Raw genomic sequence first — 24589 nt, forward strand, 5'->3', positions numbered from 1 at the left:
ATCTAGCAACTCTCAATATATATTATTATATAAAAAAGATGGACAATCAAACCGATTTCTCGATTAAATAGAAGCCCAAAGAGGTGAGGCGAATATGGTCCCATCCCTAATAACAAGAGATATGTAAAAAACAGGTCTGATTACGCCTATTCCTAATCCTAAATGGAATGTAACAACGCAGGGATCCATATGTAAACATATTACCTATTTAGACACGCTCGAATGACCCCTTCTCATAATTAAAATGTATATAACCCTATTCCGGTCTGGTCCGGTATGAAATGAACTTATAATCTTGGAATGGACTCAATCATCATATTATAGATTATAAGTTCATAACCTAGCCTATTCCCATTTTGGGCCTGTTTCTAGCTCGAAAGAACCACTCACTAGCTAGCCGAACTAGTAGGGCCCTATCTAGAGACATACTGAAAATCATGCCTTTAGAATCGAAACCGAACGCAACGCATGTCTTCCAAATCAAAGGAAAAATGGGCTTGTTGGGAAGAAAGATGGAGTGTGGCTTGTAGAGCATATGTAACGCATAGTCGGGTTGCTCGTGCAGCGAATCTCTCTCTCTCTCTCTCTCTCTCTCTCTATCTATCTAAAGATATCTAGAGAGACGCAAAAGTAATAACCTTATGTTATGGCCGACCCCGACTTACGACATTTATGCTACTCCTATTGTTCAACTCTTTGACAACATGACAAACCAAAAGTTCTGCCCTCCCCCTATCTATCCAAGGGATGGAAGGGCAGATGTCTTTGGTATCCCCTCTAGTCAAGAATTTGGGCCTCACAATTGTTAGAGTTTTGAGACTCTTGTCCCACATCAGAAAAAACAAGATTCCCTTTGACCTTTATAAATGTTTTGTCTTCTACAATATTAGTTAGATGTTGGACCATTTGGAATGAGGATTGAGGCTTAGGCCACTAGTTGTGTGAATTAGGCTTGATGATTATACCATAATATTAATATAAATTAATATTAATTAATCAAGACAAGGGCCTTGGGCCTTGTGGCACTTGGGGCCTAAGAATTAAAATTAATCTGATTAATTAGTTTTAATTTTTGAATTAAGTTTTAAATTAAAATTAATTAAAAATATTTTGATTGATAGATACAACTTTTTGGAAAGAGATGTATAGCTTCAGATACATCCAAAAGGTATTTGAAGAGGTATGAAAGAGCCTATATAACTGGAGTCCTCAGTTCCATTGGAAATCATCTTTTCTTTCTCTTTTTCTTCTGTACACAATTCTTAGAGAGTAAACACACAAAGCAATTTGTTAGAATTCTATACTCCAGTACGGGTTGTAGAATTAGGTAGTTGTATCCTAGTCGAGCAGACGTTGTAGAACCACAAGCACAAGAGTGGGACGAAAATACTGTTCGAAGGACATAGATTTTGCGTTAGCCTCTACCTGTTGTAATCAAGTTAGTAACATTGATATTCTTGTATTTATTTCTGTATTTCATCCTGCACAACAAGTATTTTGATTAATAAAATTTTATAATTTTGAGTTCTGTTATTTTTATTTATTTCTGAATTGTTCTCCAACAACAATTACTAGCCAATATGCTTTCTCTCATGCCTTTCTTCGTTCATGGTTCGATATTCTGGTGTCCTAGGCGTAAAGGAACCACATCAATCCATCCCGAACTTGGTGGTCAAACTCTACTGCGGTGACGATACTGAAGGGAAGGTCCTGCAGAAAAATATCTCAACATCAGGATGATAAAAAGCTTAACACCTCTCATTCGTATTACTTTTTCAATATAAAAGAAAAAATTGAAAATGAAAAGATCGTCTTAATCAAAAATTCCAATTCAATTATAAAATCCCTTCTGTCCCACTTCACACCTGGGCATCTTCAATAGAGATTGTCATAAATAGTAGTCGCATAGTGCAAAACAAGTGGACTTAACTTTTGAGGTTGAAAAAAATTAAATAAGTAAAAGTCGAAGTGTAAAGAATATTTCGTAAAGTAAGTACTAAGCTATAATATGGTTCTATTCTCGTTGATTGTAATCGCGTGTTACTTCATCAAACCCGTCATGTTGAAGTAGATCATCATTGTGACACAGAAACAGTTAAAAAAGAACTTAATGTGCTTACACAACCAGTTGAATCATTTTTATTCGATATTATTCAATCTTACACCCGATTAGACATTATTCAAGGATAACGATCTAATAGTTATTTCATACAAAGAGAGATTAACACCGTTTAAAAGTAGAAAAGTGGAGTCCTATCCTATGTGCTACTTGATTCCCTTGTCCTACAGAGTTGCCTCAACTCCTCCACCACCCCATCCATCTCTTCATCCTCTTTGTTCTTCATGTTTTCACTCAATTCCATTGCCTTTCCTTTCAAAATCTGTCCTATTTTCTCCACCAAAACTTCTGTGATCACCTTTGCTACCTCTTCTCGTTCGAGGCTGCCACTTCCAGTTCTCCGAACCTCCAGACCGACACCGACTTCCTCTACCAATCTAGCGTTCAGAGGCTGGTCCAGATGCATAGGGATGGCTATAATTGGAACACAAAACTTGATACTCTCCATAACAGAGCTCCATCCACAGTGACTCACAAACCCGCCAATACTAGAATGCTGCAATATCTTTGCTTGTGGAGCCCAACCCTCCACTACCATTCCCCTCTCTCCCACTCTCTCCATAAACCCTTCTGGCAATAACTCTTCAATTTTAGTTGTCTCGCCCACAGGAAACCTAATAACCCAAATAAAACAAACGTTGCTGAGCTCTAACCCAAGAGCTATCTCTTGTATTTCCTCCTTGGACAAAAAGTACTCAGTCCCAAAGGAAACAAACACGACCGAAGATCTTTCTCTAGTGTTTAGCCATTTTATGATTTCTGTTTCCTCTCCTTCTCCATCTAAAGGCTCTTGAACCAGTGAACCAACAGGCACAATCACCTTCCCCAATAAACCACAGAGATAATCGATATATTTTGCTTCGATCTCTCTAGAAGTCTTTATCAAAATGATCTTACAAGATTGTTCGGTGCATTTCTGTACACGCTCTCCATCGCTGAGGCCATTTGATGGAGATTTTCCCAAATTGTTGAACTTCATTAACTCATAATCCCGAAGATAGATTGAAGGAAAAGGAAATCTGGCACTAGGGGATTTACAACGGCGATGATTACCAAATGAAGCCATGGCAGCACAGCTAGGGTAGAACTGGACTGCTGGAATATTTTTTGACAATGCTCTAAAGGGTGCCCATGGTTGAAGAAAGTCATAAATGAGCAAATCTGGTTTTAGGGTTTTGAGGATGTTGGAGAAGTTCTCGCTGGCCATGTCAAAGGCCTTTTTGAGAGTGGGCATGAGATGGGGTGGGAGGCCATTGGTAGTGTGGTAGTGAGGTGGCAGTTCAGGCAACTCATCGTATGGAAGATGGAGTTCCACAAGCTCAATGCAGTGAGAGTATTTTTGAGGGAGTTTTGGTTTGATGGAGTTGAGATTTACAGGTGTGGAGCAAAAGAAGATGTGAAAATTCCCCCTAGAGGTCAGCTTCTTGGATAGCTCTAGGAATGGAGATATGTGGCCATGAGCAAGCCATGGAAGCATGAGAACACTAGTTTTTCTTTGCTGAACAGAATCCATTGACTCCTAAATTCTTAATTTCTCAGATGTTGGTTTTCGAGACAGAAGTGACGGTGATGACTGATGAGTAAATGCCAAGATATATATAGATGAGTCATGAAAAGCTTGAGAAGAGAAACGTGGAAGCTTCATGTGCATGGTTGGTGTAAGTGCATACGTAAATTCCAGATTGAATCGGCGTCCTAGTTCGGATAAACTCTTCCACAAAGGCCGATAAAGTCTACAATATTCTTTTTCTTTGTGTTAATTGGTCTGATAAGATAAAAGCAACAAATTAACAAAATGACAAACTACAACCACAATGTACAGTACAGCCACAACCATCGGTGGAACAAATAAAAAGGCAAAGCATCTGAAATGTACACACTTTTCACGTCCTCCTTATTAACTAATACTTGCACCTTAGCTTGTAGAGGATGACATGTTATCTAAACTTAATTGCCCCTCTTATTCACTGTTGATGAATCCTTCGGATGTGCAAGATCAACCTAAATATTAAGATTACTTACAATGCATGCCAATTCCTAGATTGTAGAAATCTTCAAGAATATAAAAAATTATGCTGATTTCCCGTCGAATCAAATGTCCACAAGATTTATTAAATTTAGTTTTAATGATTTTTTAGTATTGCTCATAGTGAGATAGTAATTCATCAATAAAGATTTATTAAATTTAGTTTTAATGATTTTTTTTATTAACAACCGATATTATTTACACTAAAAGTGAGAGAGTGAATTAAGTCATAGACTAAACTTACCATTATAATGTGATTCAAATTCGTTTTTGATAAGAATCCAACCTACTATTATCATTTTAATTTTACCCCTACTAAAATCCCTCTTTATCTTCCTTCCTAACCCAGGCGATCTCTTTATTCTTCCTCTGTTAAAATTTGTTGACACCCTGCTAAAAGATTTGTCACTTACAAATAAAAATAAATATAATTAGATCGTAGTACTAAATGACTAGTTTTAATGATTTTTTTTACAAACGATATTATCTACGTTAAGGGGGAGGGAATGATCTTATTCTCATAATAAACTAACAATAATTTGATTCAAACTCAACTTTAACGAGAATTGAAATCTCTCACTTACGTTACTTCTTATTTTTTGTAATGAAACCCCATTGAAAATTAATCGAAAATGACACGGTGGCCCAAATGGACCAAAGGCATCATTGGCTTGTTGCTTTTGCACCCTCATCGTTCAAATGGTCGTGAGAAAGAAGCTTCCTCTGTTCATTCCCTCCGTGGATTCATCATTCATGGAGCTTACATTCTAAGGCAAGCCAAATTGTACCCTGGTTCTCTCTCTTTTCCCCTTTTCCCCTTTACTTTTCGCAATCTCTCACCTGGATGCTCTTCAATTTCAATTCAAGTTCTTTGATGTTTAATCTCTGTCATGGTTGCAGCAGCGCCATTTTGAAGTTTGGGGGTTTCATTTGATCTTCCTCTAGAATGCACAATTCTAATCAGGACTCGCAAGATCAGAGGTAAGGATCATCTGGGTATCTCTCATTTCTTTGTTTTTGTTTCGTTTTCAGGAGGATCTCAATGTTTGAACTGTTCTGTCACACGGGGGCTGTGTTATGCTTTCTCCTTCACTGTGCCGGTTTCTTTTCGCATTTTTTTTTACCTTTTCGATTTCAATGAAGCCGAAAAAAATCTGTGAATCAGAAATTACAAATGCGAAGATCAACAGGTGTTTTTGTGGTTTTGAGGTTTAAATTGTGTATGACTATGAATTTCATTATTCATCAGTTGTCTGCACACTTGTTGATGAGAAAATGTAGGAGATTACGAAATTTTAGCATGCCATTCCATTTTCTAGGAATTTAATTAGCAGAGCTTAGTATTGATGCTTGGCATGATGGATGTGATATTCAATATTTGCAAGATCAAATTAATGTCCACCCATATTATTTGATGCTGATGCGTATTTTTCTTATTGTATTCTTCTCAAAGATGAAATATATGATCCCATTCAACTATGAATGACTAGCAGCATTCACTTTTTATTGTTTCCTTTAGAGATTAGTATATCCCACAAAAACATTTAGAGGGTTGGTGTTTCGTTCTTATAGTTTGTTCGAAAGAGTGATATTTTGTTTTATTTGAGGCATAATAGTGCTTCAACCCCTAATTATTGCCATGTAAATCAGGAGTAATTCCGTCATGGAGGATTCCACTGCAATGACTATTGAGTTTCTTCGGGCACGGTTGCTGTCCGAGAGGTCCGTTGCAAGAAGTGCAAGACAGAGAGTTGATGAGCTGGAAAAAATGGTATATTTCAGGATATGGGAATGTTGTGGATTTTTTTAATGTCAGACCTGTTGTTCAAAGAACTCTCACTCACTTTCATTAGTTTTACCAATATTAGTTTTTTTTTTTTTTACAATTTAGGTAGAAGAAATGGAGGAACAACTTAAGATTGTTTCTCTTCAAAGAAAAATGGCTGAGAAAGCCACAGCAGATGTTCTTGCCATTTTGGAGAACCAAGGAGGAAGTGACATTTCCGAGGAATTTGATTCCAGTTCTGATCAGGAAACACACCAGGAATCCAAAGTGGGTAATAACTTGACAAATGAAGAAGAAAGCTTTGTAATTTCGAAGGCGAGAAGAAATGAACAGGAGGAACTTTCGGGTTCTGATGCTGATTCTTCTCTAATACCTGGTAGAAGCTTGTCTTGGAAAGGGCGCATTGAATCTCCACGTTCACGGGAAAAGTATAAAGATCTATCCACAAGAAGACGTAGCAATTTTTCATCCATGGGTTCTAGTTCTCCAAGACATCACCTTGGAAAATCCTGCCGCCAGATAAAGCACAAGGAAACAAGGTTGGTTTGTTTGGCTTACTACTTTACTCGTTTTCTGTGCATATTAAAGTATATATATTCATAGGCCTGCCGATTTGATATATGTATGTATTGGTTTAGGTGCTTCGCTATTTGATATAGTGTTTACATCCTTTTTAATAAATTTTCCTAATCCAGTTGAAGGTGATTCAATGAAGTTGAAAGTATTTTATCCATTGAGATGCAGTATAAATACTAGTCTAATCTAAATCTAACTATAGAGACACGTCTTTAACCAAAGACCTAAGACTTCTGATATCAATTATTAACCGCAGTAGCCCAATTTTCTAATATCTAAGTGTTATTGTTGTTATGGTTAATAACATTATTGTTATTGTTATTATGTTTGCTTTTAAACTAAGTATTATTGATGTAAAGAAAGTTATTAACTTCAAACGTATATGCATATTTGAAGAAACCTATTATGGAAAAATTAGAAAGAACGTGTGTGTGTGTGTGTGTGTGTGTGGCTTAATCAGATAAATGGTCCTTGTGGTCATAAGGTATTCGGAAGATAGCCTTGTGGTAAAAAAATTGGATTTAAACCCCTGTGACGTAGTCCATTAGCAAATTTAGTCCAAAAGTGATTTCCATTAAATGTCCATTAAATGCAGGGTAAAATTGTACTTTCACATGTGCACCTTCTTCGTCCTCGTCTCTCTTTTCTCTCTCTGTAAGGTCTGAAAAGTATGGATAAGAAGTTTGAGAAAAGACGAGGTGTTTGGCACAACAGAATTATCGCCTTCTCAGCCAACCCAACTATTTCTGTTTGGTTTAGGGTTCCATGGCTCCAGTTCTAAGCAAAAGCATGTCTACTGCTTCACTGGCCTCGCTCATTCTTCGTCTCCTTTTGTGCTCAGAAGCTGACAACTCAACTTATTCAACTGTCACCATGGTCAAAATTATCATGAGCCTATCTTATATACTGATGGCCTCACTTATATGTGTAGGATCTGGGGACACACATTTTGCGACATGTTTTTGTGGGGCCCACTTCGCAATGCATTTCAAAGATCCAACCATCTATCTTTTCTTACCTCAAGGGTCATGTCTACCAAAAATCACCCAAATACAAAACCATATGATCGTTGGATTAAATTTAGTTGTTTCTTCGTAGAACCATTTTTGTCCATTTTCTTCACTACAAGTGAATGTTTTGAGGGTTTTTGATTTGTCTATTTTTTTTGCAAGGATGATCTATGAATGATGTACTAAAATATAGATGGTTCGGATCGTTGAAATACATTTTGAAGTGGGCCCTACAAAGCGTGTGTCCCCGGATCCTAACCCTATATAGAGGAGTGTTGGAATATCCATTCTTCCTCCCAAAGTTTTCTAGCTGACAAAGATAATTGCAGACTGAAACTGGTTTTTCATATCTATTGCATTAAATGCTACATGCGCTGATGCATAATCCATGCTATTTACCTCATAATGTTCATAATCTATCAATTATGTTCTTCTCCCAACAATATAACTCCAGAGACAAAATGAAAAAGAAAAAAGAGAGAGCAGAGTTTCCTGAAAAGTTCTTGGTTTATGTACTATGGAGTTCTGTATAATACAATAGTTTTAAATATAATGATTTATTGTATTTTTCAGATCAGACAAGTTTGATTCTCAACAAAATGGTGTTTCTGCTTCTTCAGAAGGGCTTTCAAATGGCCTGTACAGTGGGCATGAGAAAGTGAGAGAAAGTTCTGAATTCCGAGAAGGGAATGATGCACTCTCAGGGACCATAGAAAATCAAAGAAATAGGGACCTGGATTTCAGCGGGCATGGAAGAGACAAAGATATGGAAGAAGCACTAGAACATCAGGCGCAACTTATTTGTCAAAATGAAGAGATGGAGAAGGCTCAAAGAGAATGGGAAGAGAAGTTTAGAGAAAATAACACCAGTACACCGGTATGTTTCATATGAATCTATTCATATCATAGACCAATGCTTTTGCTTCAAGTTAGCATACCACTATAGTGCTACATAAAGTCTTAATCCTTGGAATAAATGCCCTTTGGATTTACACACTCTATAATAGTGTGCTACAAAACCATAATTGTTGCCATGATTGTATAATTTTCCTTTTCCGTTGTTTTAGGTATGCTTGACCGATTTTAAGTTCTGCAACATAACTCAGCAAGTTTAGTTAGACTATTTCTAGAACATCTTAATTTTTAATCAGTTAGTTTCTTGAATTACGTCTGATAGTGTATAGCTTAGTTTTGGAGTATTTGTGTTAGTTAATTTCTGAAAGTATGTTTCGTAGTCCATAGGCCATGGCTTACTTTGATTGGTGAAAAACCACATAAAAGTTCAAACATTTGGTTCCAAAGAACTTATTTACTTGAAGCTGACAACTCAACTTATTCAATTGTCACCATGGTCAAAATTATCATGGGGTCATCATCCCTTTGTCATAATACTAGTCACTAGGCTCACTACTAACATAATCCCTACCATTGCAAATACAACCAATGGCACAGTCGTCACTTCACTGTTGCTAATTGCATCCATCACTGGTCAGCACTGCCATTACCAATAGTCACCACCAATGATGTTGCCATTAGTTCAATTCCCAGTTACAACCTCATACCTTGAATGTTCCTTTCGGCTTCTGGGCATTGTGTATTCTGCTGTAATTGAGATTTCTTACGTTTGGTAAATTTGGTTTGGTTCTTCGTGTCCTTCCCCAAAAAACGAGAAGTAAATAATAGTAATCATATTAAAGATTTCCCTTCTTTTCTCTTCCTCAATTTTCGAAGAGATATGTAGGAGCTACAGTTGTATTTATTCTTGAAGATTTACTTTCGTTCTCCTTAATCAATCTCACAACCCACAGTTTCTTCAAATCAGTTTTCATTTGATTTACTAGAGAAATTAGCTCTTGGCAACATCAAATTAAAAGTTTCAAACCTGATTTATCAACATATTTGACAACTTCACATCAATTTTCTCTAAGTAATTCATCAGGTTTTTTGGACTTTAGGGTTACTTTTCTCATCTTCAACAGTGTCATCAAGATCTCTTGTATGACATTATCTATGAATTTGTATTGATCCCTGTCCAAAAAAATTCTCTTTACTCTCACCAAACTCTTTGTCAAAAGTTTTCAATTCCCAACCAAATATCATAACAAAACTATCAACTGCTTTTGAAAAACAATAAAATGCTGGAGGAAGGTACGTGCTAGTTTCATGTTAGCTTGGCATTGTCTTATTATTTGGGCTTATAGGAGCCACCACATCCCTAAGATGTTAATTCGTCTTTCATGGCTTTGAAACGCTTTTCTACCCAGTATATTGGGGATTAATATGGATGATGCAGCATTAGCCTCATTTCTTCGATGCATTTTTCATTTGAGCGAGGACTTTCTGTGGGCCTTTTAAGATTATAAAAAAAAATTAAAAAAAACATAAACACACATCAATTTACCGAACTAGGCTTCAAAACTAATTAATCAGTTTTGAATGAACATATAGCATGGTGATTTTCTCCCCGTGATATTTTGTTTGGCACAAGTAACATTTGTTTCTAAGCAGTCATTCACTTTACTGGTTGCATTTGTTAACGATGGTAATGGGTTTTAGTACATAAAGTCTCTTAGTTTTTCTTTCTCATGTTTGGAAATTTTATCCACTGACTTGGTGAGTTTTTGGTCATATAGGATTCATGCGACCCTGGGAACCATTCAGATATCACCAAGGAAAGAGATGAGATAAAGGTACAAACGCCATCTCCTGCCAGGGTGGCTGCTGCCCAAGCTCAAGAGTCAAAGTTAGCAGCCAAAATTCAATCAAACGGTTTTCTACCAGCTTCACATATAGATACCGGAGGGTTGCAGGATAAGCTGAATAGAAGCTCTGCTGCTTCCTCACAGGTTCAAGAATTTGCATTCCCTACTGCAAATGGAAAGCAAAATCAAGAGAGCCCAGAAAATTATGCTCGGCACACTTCACGTGGCTCCCACCCTGACCTACTTCTGCATCAATCGGCCCACAAACATACATCAGATGCCTCTTCTTCTGATACAGGCAATGGTTTTAATAAAGGAAGTGCTTCAGGGAGCAGAAACGACCTATATGCATTGGTGCCTCATGACTCGCAGGATAAGTTAGGTGGTGTGCTGGATGCACTTAAACAAGCAAGGCTATCACTGCAACAGACGATGACTAGATTGCCGCTAGTAAATGGTACATCTCCACAGAAGTCCATAGAATCACCTATTCCCGCTGCGAAAACTGTAGACAGAGTAGAGACTCCTGTTGGGTTTGCTGGGCTTTTCAGACTACCAACTGATTTTGCAGTTGAAGAAGCTGCAACTCACAATAGCTACTTTGGTTCTAGCTTACCGTCTGCAAGGCATTTTCCTCAAATTAGGGATTCAGCAACTCCTGATCTCTTTGTCACAAGCCCTTATGTTGAGACTAGACCAACCTTCTCTACCAACACTGCTGATCGATTCGTCACCAGTCAATACATCGAGCCCAGACCTACCCTTTCAACTAATGCTGCTGATCGATTCGTCACCAGTCAATACATTGAGCCCAGACCAACTTTTTCTACTAGTGTTGCTGATCGGTTCGCCATCAATCCTTATGTTGAGACTAGATCAAATTTTCCTGCTAATGCTGCTGATCTATTTCCCAGTAGCCCTTACGCCGATACTAGATCAAATTTTCCAGCTGAAAACAGATTTCCGAGTGGGCTTTATGCAGAATCTGGGTCAAGAGTTTCTCCTCCGCTGCCACACCTTGATCCTTACTTTGATAAGGGTCTACCCTCGTCGAGATTTACCAATCCTCCCTATCCCAGCTATCCCTCTGTTCCAGACCCGACACCCTGGATAACCTCCGGTGAAACATTAACGAGAGCCCTACCAAGAAGGCCAGTTGGGGCACCAACAGATGGTTATTCGTTCTACGATCACATTCGACCCAGTATGTACAGATAGTAGCATGTAGGTTGCCATTGTTAGATAGTCACAGTGAAGCTTAGTGGTGAATGGTGGTTTTGTAAATTATTTGTTGGAGGAGACAGATTGTACACGAATGCTGCCACCATTTGTGCTTCCATCTTGTTCTGGTTTCTGTTTCCTTTAACGGCTCATTCATTCAACAAGCATATTTCAACATGGTCCTTGCTCTCTGGATCTCTGGATTTGACAATCCAACACTCATTTTGTTGGAAAATTTCCAGTTTTGCTTGCATTCAAGAGAAACTGACCAGTCTGCGAAGGAAAGCCGAAGGGTAATAAGTTCTCGAGGCGTGTTTACCTTAATTTTGTGGGCGTATAGATTGCCAAACCTCAATTTATGTTGAATTGAACTTGAGAACTTTCACTTAAAGTGGAGAGAAATATTACTAGACGTAGTTCTCACGTGATTTAAGTTCATGTATTAATAAAATCATCCACCCAACAAACGGATCCACTTGGTGAAATCATCTCCCACTTTGAATGACGATGACGCTAGAGCGCATGTGGTCGTTAGACTTAAAATCATGACTGTGATACCATGAACGAAGGTTTCAGCGTAAAACCAATTGGCAATAGGGGAGTGATCTAACTCCTTCAAATCCGTTACAAAGTTTCGCAACTCTCAATGCAGAACAACACATTCTCACATATATGGGTGCACGTTCACACATAATACATAGTAACAGAGCGCACACTCATTATTACAAAAAGAAAATATTTGATGGAATTAAACAATTGTCCTTCAATAAACAATAAATTGACCCAAATTACATGGAACAAAATTATGATTTGGCAAGTTGAAGAAGGAAGTCTTTTCATGGAAAAATATATTCTGCATGACATGCCTAATAACATGCCTTATTACAAACTCTGTAATTTACACACATATTACAGCAATTTGCCTCCCAAACACTTATGCAATATTTGCCTAATGGAAACAGAAAGCAGGATCTGTCACAGGTAACTGTACTTGTTGCTCCCCAATGCCTTGAACCAAAGTAAAATTACAACACTGCTTAAGCCACAAAAGAGCACCAGAATGCACAGAACCAGAAAACACATCAGGAACCTCTGCTTGCCATTTTGTCCTGCAACCGCATTCTCCAACCCCTTCCTCAATCGGTGCAGAAGTCGAGGATGCTTGCTGGTATGGGGTTCAAACCATGGCACAGAATGATATAACGTATTTACCTGCAGGCGAAAGAAAGAAATTAGCTCGTATTAGATTATGTACTTCGGAAGAAAGCATAATTAGACTCGGGAAATATAGCATTACCAAAAAACTTGCGTGGCTGGAAAATATTCCTTCGAGTTTTTTCTTAGTCCGTGAAGTCTTCATTTGGGTTCTTTCATGACATTCGGAAAATTCCATGGATTCATCACCACCAACCAGAATGGAAGACTGAGTTGATGCCCTCTGCACATATGTTAGTCCACATTTTTAATCGCAAACACAGTAGAGAAAGCAGGAAGAATGAAAGAAAATGAATCAGGCACTGAACATGTTACTTAAGCCTATGATTTCTCAATTTCTCTTACCATCATATTTCCAGAAGATTTGCAGCAGATGGGACATGTACTGTAATGACTACGAGAGAAAGCCTGGTCGGAATAAAAGAGTGAGATTTAGTGCAATGACTTCTCATAACTCTTCATATAAGGGTTATCGAAAACAAAAGGAAGGTAGCATAATTATGTATCAAAATCATCATGTGAGATAAATAAAGACCTCCAAGCAAACTACATGCATCAAATGGCCACATGGTAAAGCTCTGATGCTTGAGGTTGATGTGAACAAGAAGTCATTGCAGATGGGGCAGTTAGCTTCGAGGCATTTCTCCCGGCACTTGTGGTTCACTATACTTATGCTCAAGCAACAATTGCACTTCATGCAGTGAAAATAGTCGATGCCAAGGCCCTTCCCAACACGGCATAAATTGCAAAATGGACAATGATAAACATTCCTGAGCAACAAAAAGTAACAGTTACATATGTAATTCACCCAGATAGTTCTTGTGTACTGATACGAAAAGTTGATAACTCACAACTGCAGATTTTGTATGAGAACTTAGTTACCTGCCATCATCAAAAAGTTTGCATGAATTACAATAATATTTTGCCATTGAGAGTCCGTTGCAAGAAGGCGTGGAGCATATTGGCCCGACTGGCTGAATATTGAGGCAGCGCATACACATCATTTCCGATGTTTGTTTCCTGCGGTAGAAGACTAGAACATCAGCTACCTATATATATAGAATTTCTCAACTTGAGAAGAAGCTACACCATCGAGAAATTACCAATCCATTTTGTGGTCACTGCCAATATCATGGCAATATCTACATGTAAACAGCTTGTTGCAGCAAGTGGCATGGAGTTTGCAGTTTCTTTTGTAATGCTTACACCCATATACTCCTTTTTTGGAATCTTGAAATGTTGGTGACCGTCCCACTAAATCTTCACCCTCACAATTATTTACTGCTGAAGCTCGGGGAAAACTCTGCTGTGCAGCCATCCAGTAACTGAGATAGAAACCGAATAGCTTGTAATGTAAGAAATATGACCACGAACATGAAGAAATCTAAAAGTAGATATTTGCCATCAGACTAACCTAGACATTAGATTCTTCAAGTTATGCTTCTTATGAGAGTTGAAGGCACGATCAATTTGCCGCACGCTTCCTTCAAACATAACAATCAAACTTAACATAAAATACAGAAACATGAAAAGTAGAACAAGATCAATATAAGATATTTGTATCTATGCAGCCTTTCAAGATAGCACAAACCTTTTGGAGAAATGCGAGTTTCAAGCCTCCCAGTCTGTGAACTTGAGAATGAATTTCCGTTAGAGCTTTCATTTAGCCATTCATTGAACATTGTATTTTTGGTCACCTGATTAAAGGTATTCATCATTTCACTCTGTTCAGCCTCGGTAAGTGCTGAAGTTACCCAGGGTAACATAGTTTGTAGCACGTCAGCACCTGTAGTCCCCAGTATGAAACCAACCATTTTATTTTGATCCTCCACAGAGAAGTGCAATCCAAATAGTGGCCACAATTCAATCTCTTCCCTTGTCATGTGCTGGTCTACCATAATTCTTAGTGACTTGAGCGATACACGAAGCCTGATAGCTAATTCATGGTACTTTCTCAAGCATTCGCTTGACTCACCCCCACAAGTACCAGAAAAAGCTATCACACTTCCGTGAAGGTGTGAAAGCTCAAAAAGAAGACCAGAAATATTTTCAAATGCCAGTTGTTCTTGCTCATGATCCAGTGTGAATGAGTGACTCACATTGTGAAGTGCATCTCGGGATTCCAGTGCCGGATACACTATATTGTCCTCAGCATTACTATGAGCTCTGGATAAGTCCCATAAGAAACAGAAAAATCCACTGAACTGCTGAAGAAATATCTCATCACAAGTGCTGACTTTTTCCGATTCATTGTCAAGATATTCCAAGTCACGGCGTATGGCCTTATGAACTTTAAAAACAACATCAATTGGTTGTGAAGGGTGAGAAGCATTGCTCTCTTGATGTGGAGAGGAGTAGATGTCTCTGCTTGAGAATGTTGAAGCACACCAAGCACGTGATAATTGACCAATTTTCTCATCACTACTAACAAACCTTTTGACAGGACAGCGCCCACTTGCACTCGAGCAGGAGCTGTCATTGAGAGGCTTGCTAGCCCAACCACAAAAGATCTCGACCAGAGCAATATCTGATGCTGGAGCTGTATCAAACAACAAATTTTCAAAAACGTAAAATTAGATAAACAAAATATAGATTACGAGAACAGTATTTATGTCAACACAAAGCCATAAAAGAGGACAGAAATGGACCTGCCAGCTGCATGTTTTTAACAAAGTTGTTGGCTTCATTTGCAGTCAATGAGTTTACCATCCATGGCAACGCACGCTCAATTAATTTCAAGGGCATCACACACAAGCTTTGATGCAAAAGTTCCCGTTGTCTTTTGACGCTTAAGTGCTTTCGCACAAGTGGAAGGACCTAGACAGACAGAGAGCTTAGATGATGGTTCCAAGACAGTAAAATGCTGCATAACTTTCCGAAAGCTACGGAATATATCTCACAAGAAACTAATTTATAATTAAAAGAGTGGAGCTCACCTGAACTTCCTCATTGTCGAAATGCCCCTTTAAAGTTTCTATTATTCGATCAGCATGTGAGGCTATCGTTGAATTAAATTCTGTAATAGAAGGCATTGTTCCTGCCTTCTGTATACTTTCAATCAAACACATAAACTCTTTGCATAAACTTTCTTCTTTTGTGCGCTGCTGAAAAGATAAGGTTTCTCCATATACTGCGGGATACATGACTTTTGTCTCAGCAACACTGCAGAAGAAAAGCACTAGAACTTCAAATGAAAGAAGAGATACAAAAATAAAAAATAAAAAAAAATACAGAAAATTAAAACAATTGAGCAACAGCACTATGAAATATTTGATGATTAATTAAATAATTTAACACTTGTTAATGCTCAAGAGGACCTGTGGAAGATACAAATTTCGGCAATAAATTGGAGCTTCTTATGGAAAGCCAATAGATCATAAGTAACAGCACCAGAAATACTATTCTTCTTGGCCTCCTCGAGTATCGCATGCAACTCTCGTTTAATAGCATTGTGCCAAAGAATTACAGTATCTATTGGATGTTCGCCAGAGAACTCAGATGCAAAGTCTGTTTCGTCTGTCTGATTTGATATCATGCTAGCACAATAATCTTTCCCTTCCATCCAGCCGAAAATAACTTGTTCAACAAGATTATCCTCTCGAACTATATTCCTCAAATACTTTTGCAGATCGTGATATTCATCAGGCGAAATAGAGGTCGACAACCAGGGAAGGAACTTTGAAACTATATTAGTAGGGATGCTGCACAAAATCTTCCAGACTAAAGATGCTTGTTCTTCATGTGAGAACTGAGCAAGCAAAGGGAAGACCTGATGCATTAAAAACACCGAAAGAAGTTAAAACAATTTTCATTTCAATCCAGGATATTGAAGAAAAAGGCCATAGATTTATGCATATATGCATAGACATATACGCAAACGTATGGTACACATTAATCAGTCGAAAATGATTAGTGTAATGAGAGGATTTTCAAAAACTATGGACCAAAACTCTCTTGCAGAAAAGGGTTCGCTCAGCTATATTTCATTTTCATGGAAGATCAAATGAATACATCAAAACATCCAAAGCAGCAGAATTACATGCAAGTACTTGTTAGGGAGATTGAGCATGAACTCGAGAACCAGGACGCAAAGGTAAAATGCTATTAAACAACTAAGGTAAAAACCAATGTAAAATAGTTAATTCAATTTCAAATTGGTATTTTTGAGAGAAACTTGTCCTGTAAAGAAATACTTTATTCACAGTCAATCACAATGCTGCATGCGTATATGTGCATTGCCCAGATGTGTACGCATGTGTTAGGTACTCAAGCTCAAGGAAGAGCTCAACCCAAAAGATTAGTCCAATAGATGGAAGGACCTCAAGGACTTAAGAACCCTACATCCCCATAAGTGTAGTCGATGTGGGATCATTACACCACCCTTTGGAAGCCGACGCCCACGGCGGTCCTTACTCTGGTGGCTTTCACTCTTAACGGTGGCGCACCCTTTGGTCGTCCTGTTAAGATAGCTCTTTCCAGTTCGTCCCCTCCGCATGGTCAGGAACTAAGGCCCAACCCAAAAGACTAGTCCAATAGGTGGGAGAACCCCAATGACTTAAAAATCCCTACACCGTAGTCGATGTGGGATCATAACAGCATGTTCTTAGGGACAGGTCCGAAGGAATGACGTATAGTAATCGACTTTAGTTGGGACAGCCAAAACCCTATCTATTTGTCAGTGTCACCGATTCTGTATAGGAGTACGATTCTCCTACTCCTGTATAACTTAATCCCACACCAACTACTCTTTCGGTCAACCTAACAGTGTGGCTAAATAAACTTATCAATAATTAGGTTCTCTTTACAAATCATCTACACAAAAAATCAATTAAATAGAAAACCGGTTAGTCATCTAATTTGAAAACCGATTTGACAAATAATTTTTCATTTACATACATGTTGGTTTATACTCGTTCTTTCGGATCAATCACTATCCAAGAAGATGCACAAATCTAAGGGAAGCTGTCATCCGATTCATTTTTGTAATTGTTTAGTATAGCAGACACGTTGTCTGATTCATATTATGTTTGTAGCGAATATATATAGTCCACTTATTACAAAGTACATGCATATCATCGTCAGACATTACAATTTTATTTTCTTGAAAATTCGCGTGCTAATTGACATGCAATTGTTAATTGGAACTCAATGTGATATACCTAACTTCCTTTGAAAATAAAATAGGCTTATTATATTAACACCTTACACATTGTTGAATACACCCCACATTCTTAATAAATCTCACATTTACTTTTTCAATTAAAATTTGTCTTTATACACCCTACATACTTTTCCATAAACAACCTCACACTCCACACTCAAACATAAACCTTACATTTTCTCCATTCACCCCACTTTTCTTCATACACCTCACACTCTTCACAATGATTTCGTTCTTTTATTTATTTATTTTTGTTTGTGCTATGTACCGTTCAAAATCATTCATGTCATAAAAGTACTTTCTTATTGCTACAGAGGATTCAAATAGAGGAAAGTATAAGCTGCTTAGGGAACCTTACAAAAGTGAAAGGACAGAAGTTTCGACACGATAGAGAGGGTTAAGAGCATAGATGGTAACATTGATTTGCGAGGGGGTGTATCTCAAAAATGATAATTTAGGAAATAAGATGATGATGTGAGGAGCTTAGGTTCTCTATGTCCATTTGGTAGTTAAATTCGGCAGTATAAAGTATTGGCCTTGGAATGAGATGCACACTAAATGATATTTTATGCATCACATATCATACTCAAACACCATGTTGTAAATGCAAAAATTGTCTCTTGAAGGCACAAATGCAATTTAGTATTATCTTATCAGTAAATTATTTTTAGAACATGGCTTTTGTGAAACAACATCACCATTAGCTTCTTTGCGAAAGAAGGGGATGACTATAATCTAACACCAATGAAGTTTAACCTTCATCCACCTGTGACAGTACATTTTGAACAAGGTGAAGCTTCCGAAACGTCAATTTCATGTTCCGTTTGTCAAAAATAATTTTTCTCAATCAATGTGTTTGTAGTTTCATCGGTTAGGTTTTTGTTCTACAATGGATAGTGGGAGTGGTTTAGAGAGTTGGAGAAGATAAATAATCTTGTGATATACATGTTAAAAGTGATTTGGAGTGCATTTAGTATTTTTTTTAAAAATTTAAACCTTATAAGGTTGAAAGTGTCATTGCATAATAGAGTATATAAATCATTTAATATTAAATTTTAATATGGGGTGTATTCAACATTATGTGGAGTGGTAATAAAAAAAACCAAAAAATTGAAATTAAAAAAAGAAAACGCATATCATTGACTTCATATATATAAATTATATGACTTCTCAGTCATTTGCATATAGGACTTCTCGTATATAAAAATTTATAATCTTCCCTCCTTCACTTAATAATATTAAATTAAAAAAAAAATTATAGTTGCATATTTCATAGGTACCATTTGATACGCAGACGGAACGGGACGGGACGGAACGGATGATGTAAATATCAAAAAAGATAAGGAGAAATTTTGTCATAAAATGTTATAAATTTGTGTTCCACGGATGTGGAACGGGTCGTTCCAAGAGGAAAAGGTGGAACGAAAAATCAGCCAAATTTCGTCCCATGGAACAACCCGTTCCACAGTTTTTAGGCGCACCAACCGTGGGACGGAACGGCTCGTCCTGTTCCGTCCCGTCCCATCCCACGTACTAAACGGTAAGTGCATGGGTCATCATTGCGTATTTATGTGACTGGCCTCACAACAACCCCTCCAACAATAATTGTTAAACACAGGAATTACAAAATATAATAAATTAATTAATTTTAAAATAAAAGCAAACAAAAAACTAATACCTGGTCCTCTTCCTTGGCCATGCACTGAGCAACAAATGTTTGTAAGGCTGCTGTAAAGAACACCATCTCCGTCGGGAAACTTTCCCCATTTTGTGTGCTAGAAATTAGCAGCTTAAACAGGTAATCAAAAGCAGTCCTTTCACCAATGTGTTGAAGTAAGTACGTGGGTGCCATATTTTTCTCCCGTGTATAGACAGCTGCAAATATTGCCTAGAATTCCAAAATTTATAATAAATTTAATTCGGATCAATAAATAATTTCTTATTTTGACATAGATTGGTAGACATTTCATTTTCTAACCCTTGAATGAAATTTCAACTAAGGTCAATAAAAAATGAAATTCCTCCCAAACTAAGGCCAATATCACTTGCGTCTTACCCTCCGCTTAGTATTTTTCCTCTCAACTGGTACCTGGTTTTGAAAGTATGAATCTCATGTCATGAAAAGAAAAGGGAAAAATTAATATCCGATCTCTAGTTTCTAATGTTCATTGATTAAGACCTTATTAGTTTTTAAATTTTGATCAAAGTCCCTAGCATTAATATATTAATGAATTACATGTAAGTTACATAATTTTTATATAAAAAATTAGTAATTGATTTAGAGTTTCAATACTCACACCCTTATTAAACTCCTAATTAATTTTCAATTCAAACATTTTCCAAAAATAAAAAATAAAATTAGAATAAGTTTGTACCCATAAAATTTTTATAAAAAATTGAAATTGTTTTAATCTTATATGTATCCATTCTTAAATATACCAATTGTTAAAAATGTACCCTTTTTTAATATAAAATGTACCCATTTTTATATAAAATTTCATTCAATCTTTTCTCTAATCCATTTTTAAACTTATATGGGTACATTATATTTCGTTGATTCGAGAATGTATCCATGTCAAATTTAATAGAAGAAATTTAATAATGTTATTAAGCCTAATATCTTCTTCTTTTTTTGTGCTTTTTGAAAAATGTACCCATGTTTTGGTACAATAATTTTTTGGTTAGTTTTGATGAACATACCCATATATATACACACAATATATTGGAAAGTATAATTCATCTTTAATATTTTTAATCCCATAATTATGTATTTTATTTAAAATCTCATTAATATAAATAACTACAAATTTCATTTTTAATTTAAAAATATAATAACCTACATAGAAATACATTATTACATTAATGTCAGGGACTTCGATCAAAAACTAAAAATTACAAAGGTTTCAATCAAAGAACATTGGTAGTTAGGGATCGTATCCAAAGTGTTCCAAAGAAAAGATTTCGCAAGTATAGATAAGTACTTGGATTACTCCTAATATTGTCATTGGTTTTTTTATGATGAAACCTTAATTTTCTTCAACTGGGAGGTCTTAAGTTCAACTCTCATAAATGATGAGTCCGCTACCAAATTATTATGGCTGACCCATCCGACTTAACCTAAATCTCCCACCTTGAATGTAAATATATCATTGTATCCAGAAAAAAAAAAGTCAATACCACTTAAAAAATTTCATCATTGAACTCTCAATGCTCTCATTAAAAGCAAAAAAATGTTGATTGACCCAATCCTAATATTAGTAATAATTTTTTACCCCTAACCAACCTATTTGATTGTTAATGGGTACTAGTTAAAACCCGTTTTAATTTGATATCACCATAATATAGATGTGAGATTGGTAATGGTGATAATGGTGTAAGGTAAAATCAAACAAATGGATCTTAATGGGTACCCATTAGCAACCCAATGGGTTAATTTTCCATCTTTATTGACAAGTTTTGTTCGGTTAATTTTTCTATTTAATTAATGTTTGTGACAAATGAAATGTTTTAACTTGATAGTACTTGTCACTCAGCATGCCTCACTGCACAGACACTTCCCACCCAAGTTCCGCTACTAATGTACATACAATATATACATGTTTAGTGCTAAAATTTGTACATACCTCGTCTTTGACATATAAGTAGTTTTCATAAATCGATTTGAGAAAGTTGCACCGCTCCAAAAATGCCCCAACATCTGCATGTGTGCCCATGGCATAGCCCATTGCCAATTGGTGAAGCACACCAAGCTCATTGCATATAGCTTTGTGAATGAAGAAGATGACTGAAATCGGCGACTTGGGCACTACCAACGTCGCCATCTCTTAATTAGTCTTTGTTGGATGGTTGATTTGAGTTGCAGGTCGGAGTAGAGGACTGGTGGAGGGAAGCATATATAGTTGGCAGGATTTACTAAACGACATGATGTTGATATCAATTAGGAATCGTCTGCCCCGCAGATTTTCCACGTAAAAAAAATAAAAAATGTCTTCACGAACTGACATTCAAATGAGCCAAACGCACACATGCATGATTACTGCCATTATCGGCCATTATATATGGACAAATGTGGAAAAAATTGTTCAACTAATGAAAATTTAAATAATAGAAAGAATGAATAATATAAACCAAATTTGGTTGCATGCAGGAATATAAGAGGGTTTTGGGTCTTAATTGTGCATGATCCTTGCCATGCCTCCTGCTCTTCTATATTTTGTTACTTAATTGGCGAAGAAAGCCTAAGGAACCTTCTCATGCTTTTCTTTTCAATTTATTTCTTATTTTCTTGTTTGAAAAAAAAATCGATATTGTATTATTGGATACAAATAAAAGTACATTGGATGTGAAGTGGACAACAAACAAAGGTGAAAAAACTGAAGGATTAGGGGAGTCAAGTTACATAATTAGCAGATGAAGGAGCCAGAAAGACGTGCCTTCTTCCTTGTTCACAGAAACCCTTTTCTAAAGAGCAAAGAGAACAAAAGCAAGAGCAGCTTCCCCCCCCCCCCCCCCCCCGGGCCGGGAGCACTAATTCTAGCGGTTCCTTCTGATCCTAGAAAATGTACGAAAAAACCTGCTACTAAACTAGCTAAGTGAATGGAAAAAAGATAACCAGTTGATGAGGTGCAAGGGCGGGTGTAGCTGATTGTACTCGGGAAGAGGAAGAAGCAAATAGAGCAAATGCCTCATCTTTCCTTCCGTCCGATTGAAGAAGAAAAGAAATGGATCGAATAGGAATTCTCATTGACCTACTTAACTCATAAAATTTGGACATTGTAGAACTATTCTTGTAGTCTTACTCTTTTATTCTCGTAACATGGAGTACAAGTAAAATCACTACTTTTTTTAGATTCTCTCTTTATATATTGTATATTTCCGAAACTTACGTAGACTTCAGAGCATACGAGAAAGCCAATGTTTTCCTTTTTACGTACAAAGAATCAATATATGTTATCTATGTCTTCAATAAAATGCTTTGTTGTTATTTGTTATTACTTATAAATTGTTAGTTTAATGGCTAGCTGACTAAACGGTTCAGTGATGCCACCATCACCCTGTTCCAGAATCAGTGGGTAAAGTCTGTTGATCACTAAGATAGATCGTGCTTGTTCCGCAAGATTCAAGAACTTAATCTAGTAAGGAATTAACAAGTATGGGCATCTCCATCATTTATGGCCGTGCGCAAATTTGATATAATGAGAGGATTCTCATGGAGAGTTGATTTATGTGTTGGGATGAACGTCCTCCCTCTGTAGTCAATGCTTCTGTATTTATAATGCTAACACGCTTTGTAAAGTCCATGCCGTGAGTAATAAATTCGCCAAAAATATTTTTTCCTAGGAATATTATATCCAGAATAAACCCACGAGATTGCATCACCGATCTATCAATTGGCCAAAACTTGACAGCCCGATGAGTCTGCCCGATGAGTCTGATTGGAAAATGTCTAACTCGCTGCAAGGATAAGTGTCAATCCCAAAATGGAGACGTGCTAATGGCTTGCAAATTATCCCATGGACGTCCAAAATTTTCTCCATTGGGCCTGATATAATCCCGTGGACTACACATTTTCGCAATATTTTTCCATCTCACGTAGGCCTTTTAAAATTTATCCAATATGCAAGCAAATTATCTTGACATTTTCCAATTTCAAGATGATGTTACCCATAATGGGATAATATGGCTGCGCATGAATTTATCCACCAATTTGAGATGGACACTGTTGTTTTGCTTTCAGATTAGGGATATGGTTTGCATCCCATTCATCTATCAATACTAACTGAAATTTATTTTAATATCTTAACAAACATCCAACGGCTTAGTACACAAAGTCGAATAGTGCAAAATCTAGTCCAACCACATAGACATTGGCTCCAAAGGTGGAAGAAAAATCACGTGTAGTGCCTAGAGGAATTTTGACCAAGGTGCTGTGGCAATCTAAGAGATTAATCAAATGTAGTGACTATGGATGCAAAATAATTTAGAGAACTTTTTGAATTTATTCAGTTAAATGTTGATGTGCTAAGTCAATTTTGACTTTGTAATTGAGGTTTTTGTTCTTACCAAAACAAAGGCTGCATTTTTCTTTTGATTAAATTCCACCACAACAAAACTACGCTCCTCTAACAATTTGGTCCAAATCTAACTTAAACAAAGTTCTTAGCAGTTTCCTCAAACACACCAAGACGTGGGACCAAAGAAAGCTATCACACCAACAACGATGGCTTCTCTTTTTCAAGCGACTCACTTTTTTGAGAATGGTATACTACATGTTTCTATAGGAGTGGTGTGAAATTTTATATTTTAAGTTATTAATTTTTTAGCACACATATCCCACAATTTGTATAATAATACGTGGTGTATCACCCCGTGTACCCGTCACACTGAAAAATCTCTCCTAAGATAGCCCTTCTTGGGCCCCATGATCAAGAAGTTGACTGGTTGATAGTTTTGATCAAACCTAAATGTGCAGCCATGATTTGACTTTCATACATTGTGTGTCTTCCCATCCAAAAATTATCTATAATGAATTAATCAACTACGCGGTAGCTTAATTAATTAGTTAATTGGCATGACAAAGTCATGGCTTAATTAGAAATCTTGAACTTAGTCAACTACAGATTCTCAACACCTATATATATGTGCACGAACGCGCATCAACATTATCCAAAACCTAAACGCTTTCAAACACATTTAGATCGATCAATTTGCTATTCAAATTAAAAGTTCAGCTAGCCAACCATTAAACACAACAGCTCAATCTCCCCTCTTTG

General features: G+C 36.8%; 3 protein-coding genes across 9 annotated transcripts; 1 reads left to right on the forward strand and 2 right to left on the reverse strand.

Moving 5' to 3' along the window:
• Positions 1 to 2113: 2113 nt before the first annotated feature.
• Positions 2114 to 3672, reverse strand: LOC103438844 (beta-D-glucosyl crocetin beta-1,6-glucosyltransferase-like). Its single transcript, XM_008377388.3, has one exon. The coding sequence runs from the start codon at positions 3630 to 3632 to the stop codon at positions 2259 to 2261; it is 1374 nt and encodes a 457-aa protein (XP_008375610.3). The 5' UTR covers positions 3633 to 3672; the 3' UTR covers positions 2114 to 2258.
• Positions 3673 to 4795: 1123 nt separating this feature from the next.
• LOC103438845 (uncharacterized) lies at positions 4796 to 11617 on the forward strand. 4 transcript variants are annotated; one of them, XM_029105380.2, is made up of 6 exons: positions 4796 to 4917; positions 5046 to 5126; positions 5796 to 5916; positions 6037 to 6470; positions 8091 to 8394; positions 10151 to 11617. In XM_029105380.2, the coding sequence occupies exons 2-6, from the start codon at positions 5092 to 5094 to the stop codon at positions 11435 to 11437; spliced, it is 2181 nt and encodes a 726-aa protein (XP_028961213.2). In that variant the 5' UTR covers positions 4796 to 4917; positions 5046 to 5091; the 3' UTR covers positions 11438 to 11617. The 4 variants fall into 4 exon arrangements, with proteins under 4 accessions (XP_028961213.2, XP_070680646.1, XP_070680647.1 ...); XM_070824545.1 differs by having other exon boundaries at positions 4822 to 4937; positions 5049 to 5126; XM_070824546.1 differs by having other exon boundaries at positions 4825 to 4917; positions 5049 to 5126.
• A 542-nt stretch (positions 11618 to 12159) lies between these two features.
• Positions 12160 to 21700, reverse strand: LOC103420571 (zinc finger protein BRUTUS-like). Of its 4 annotated transcripts, XM_029105376.2 has the most exons (13): positions 21440 to 21700; positions 19495 to 19704; positions 15973 to 16424; positions 15592 to 15817; positions 15304 to 15472; positions 14247 to 15194; positions 14070 to 14139; positions 13759 to 13980; positions 13538 to 13675; positions 13191 to 13425; positions 13001 to 13063; positions 12738 to 12878; positions 12160 to 12652 (listed from the first exon to the last, which is right to left on the reverse strand). In XM_029105376.2, the coding sequence occupies exons 1-13, from the start codon at positions 21635 to 21637 to the stop codon at positions 12416 to 12418; spliced, it is 3309 nt and encodes a 1102-aa protein (XP_028961209.2). In that variant the 5' UTR covers positions 21638 to 21700; the 3' UTR covers positions 12160 to 12415. The 4 variants fall into 4 exon arrangements, with proteins under 4 accessions (XP_028961209.2, XP_028961212.2, XP_028961211.2 ...); XM_029105379.2 differs by lacking the exons at positions 19495 to 19704; positions 21440 to 21700 and adding an exon at positions 16858 to 17346; XM_029105378.2 differs by lacking the exons at positions 19495 to 19704; positions 21440 to 21700 and adding an exon at positions 16849 to 17321.
• Positions 21701 to 24589: the final 2889 nt, after the last annotated feature.

The sequence above is a fragment of the Malus domestica genome, chromosome 07 (assembly GCF_042453785.1).
Source record: "Malus domestica chromosome 07, GDT2T_hap1".
NCBI classification, from domain to species: domain Eukaryota; kingdom Viridiplantae; phylum Streptophyta; class Magnoliopsida; order Rosales; family Rosaceae; genus Malus; species Malus domestica.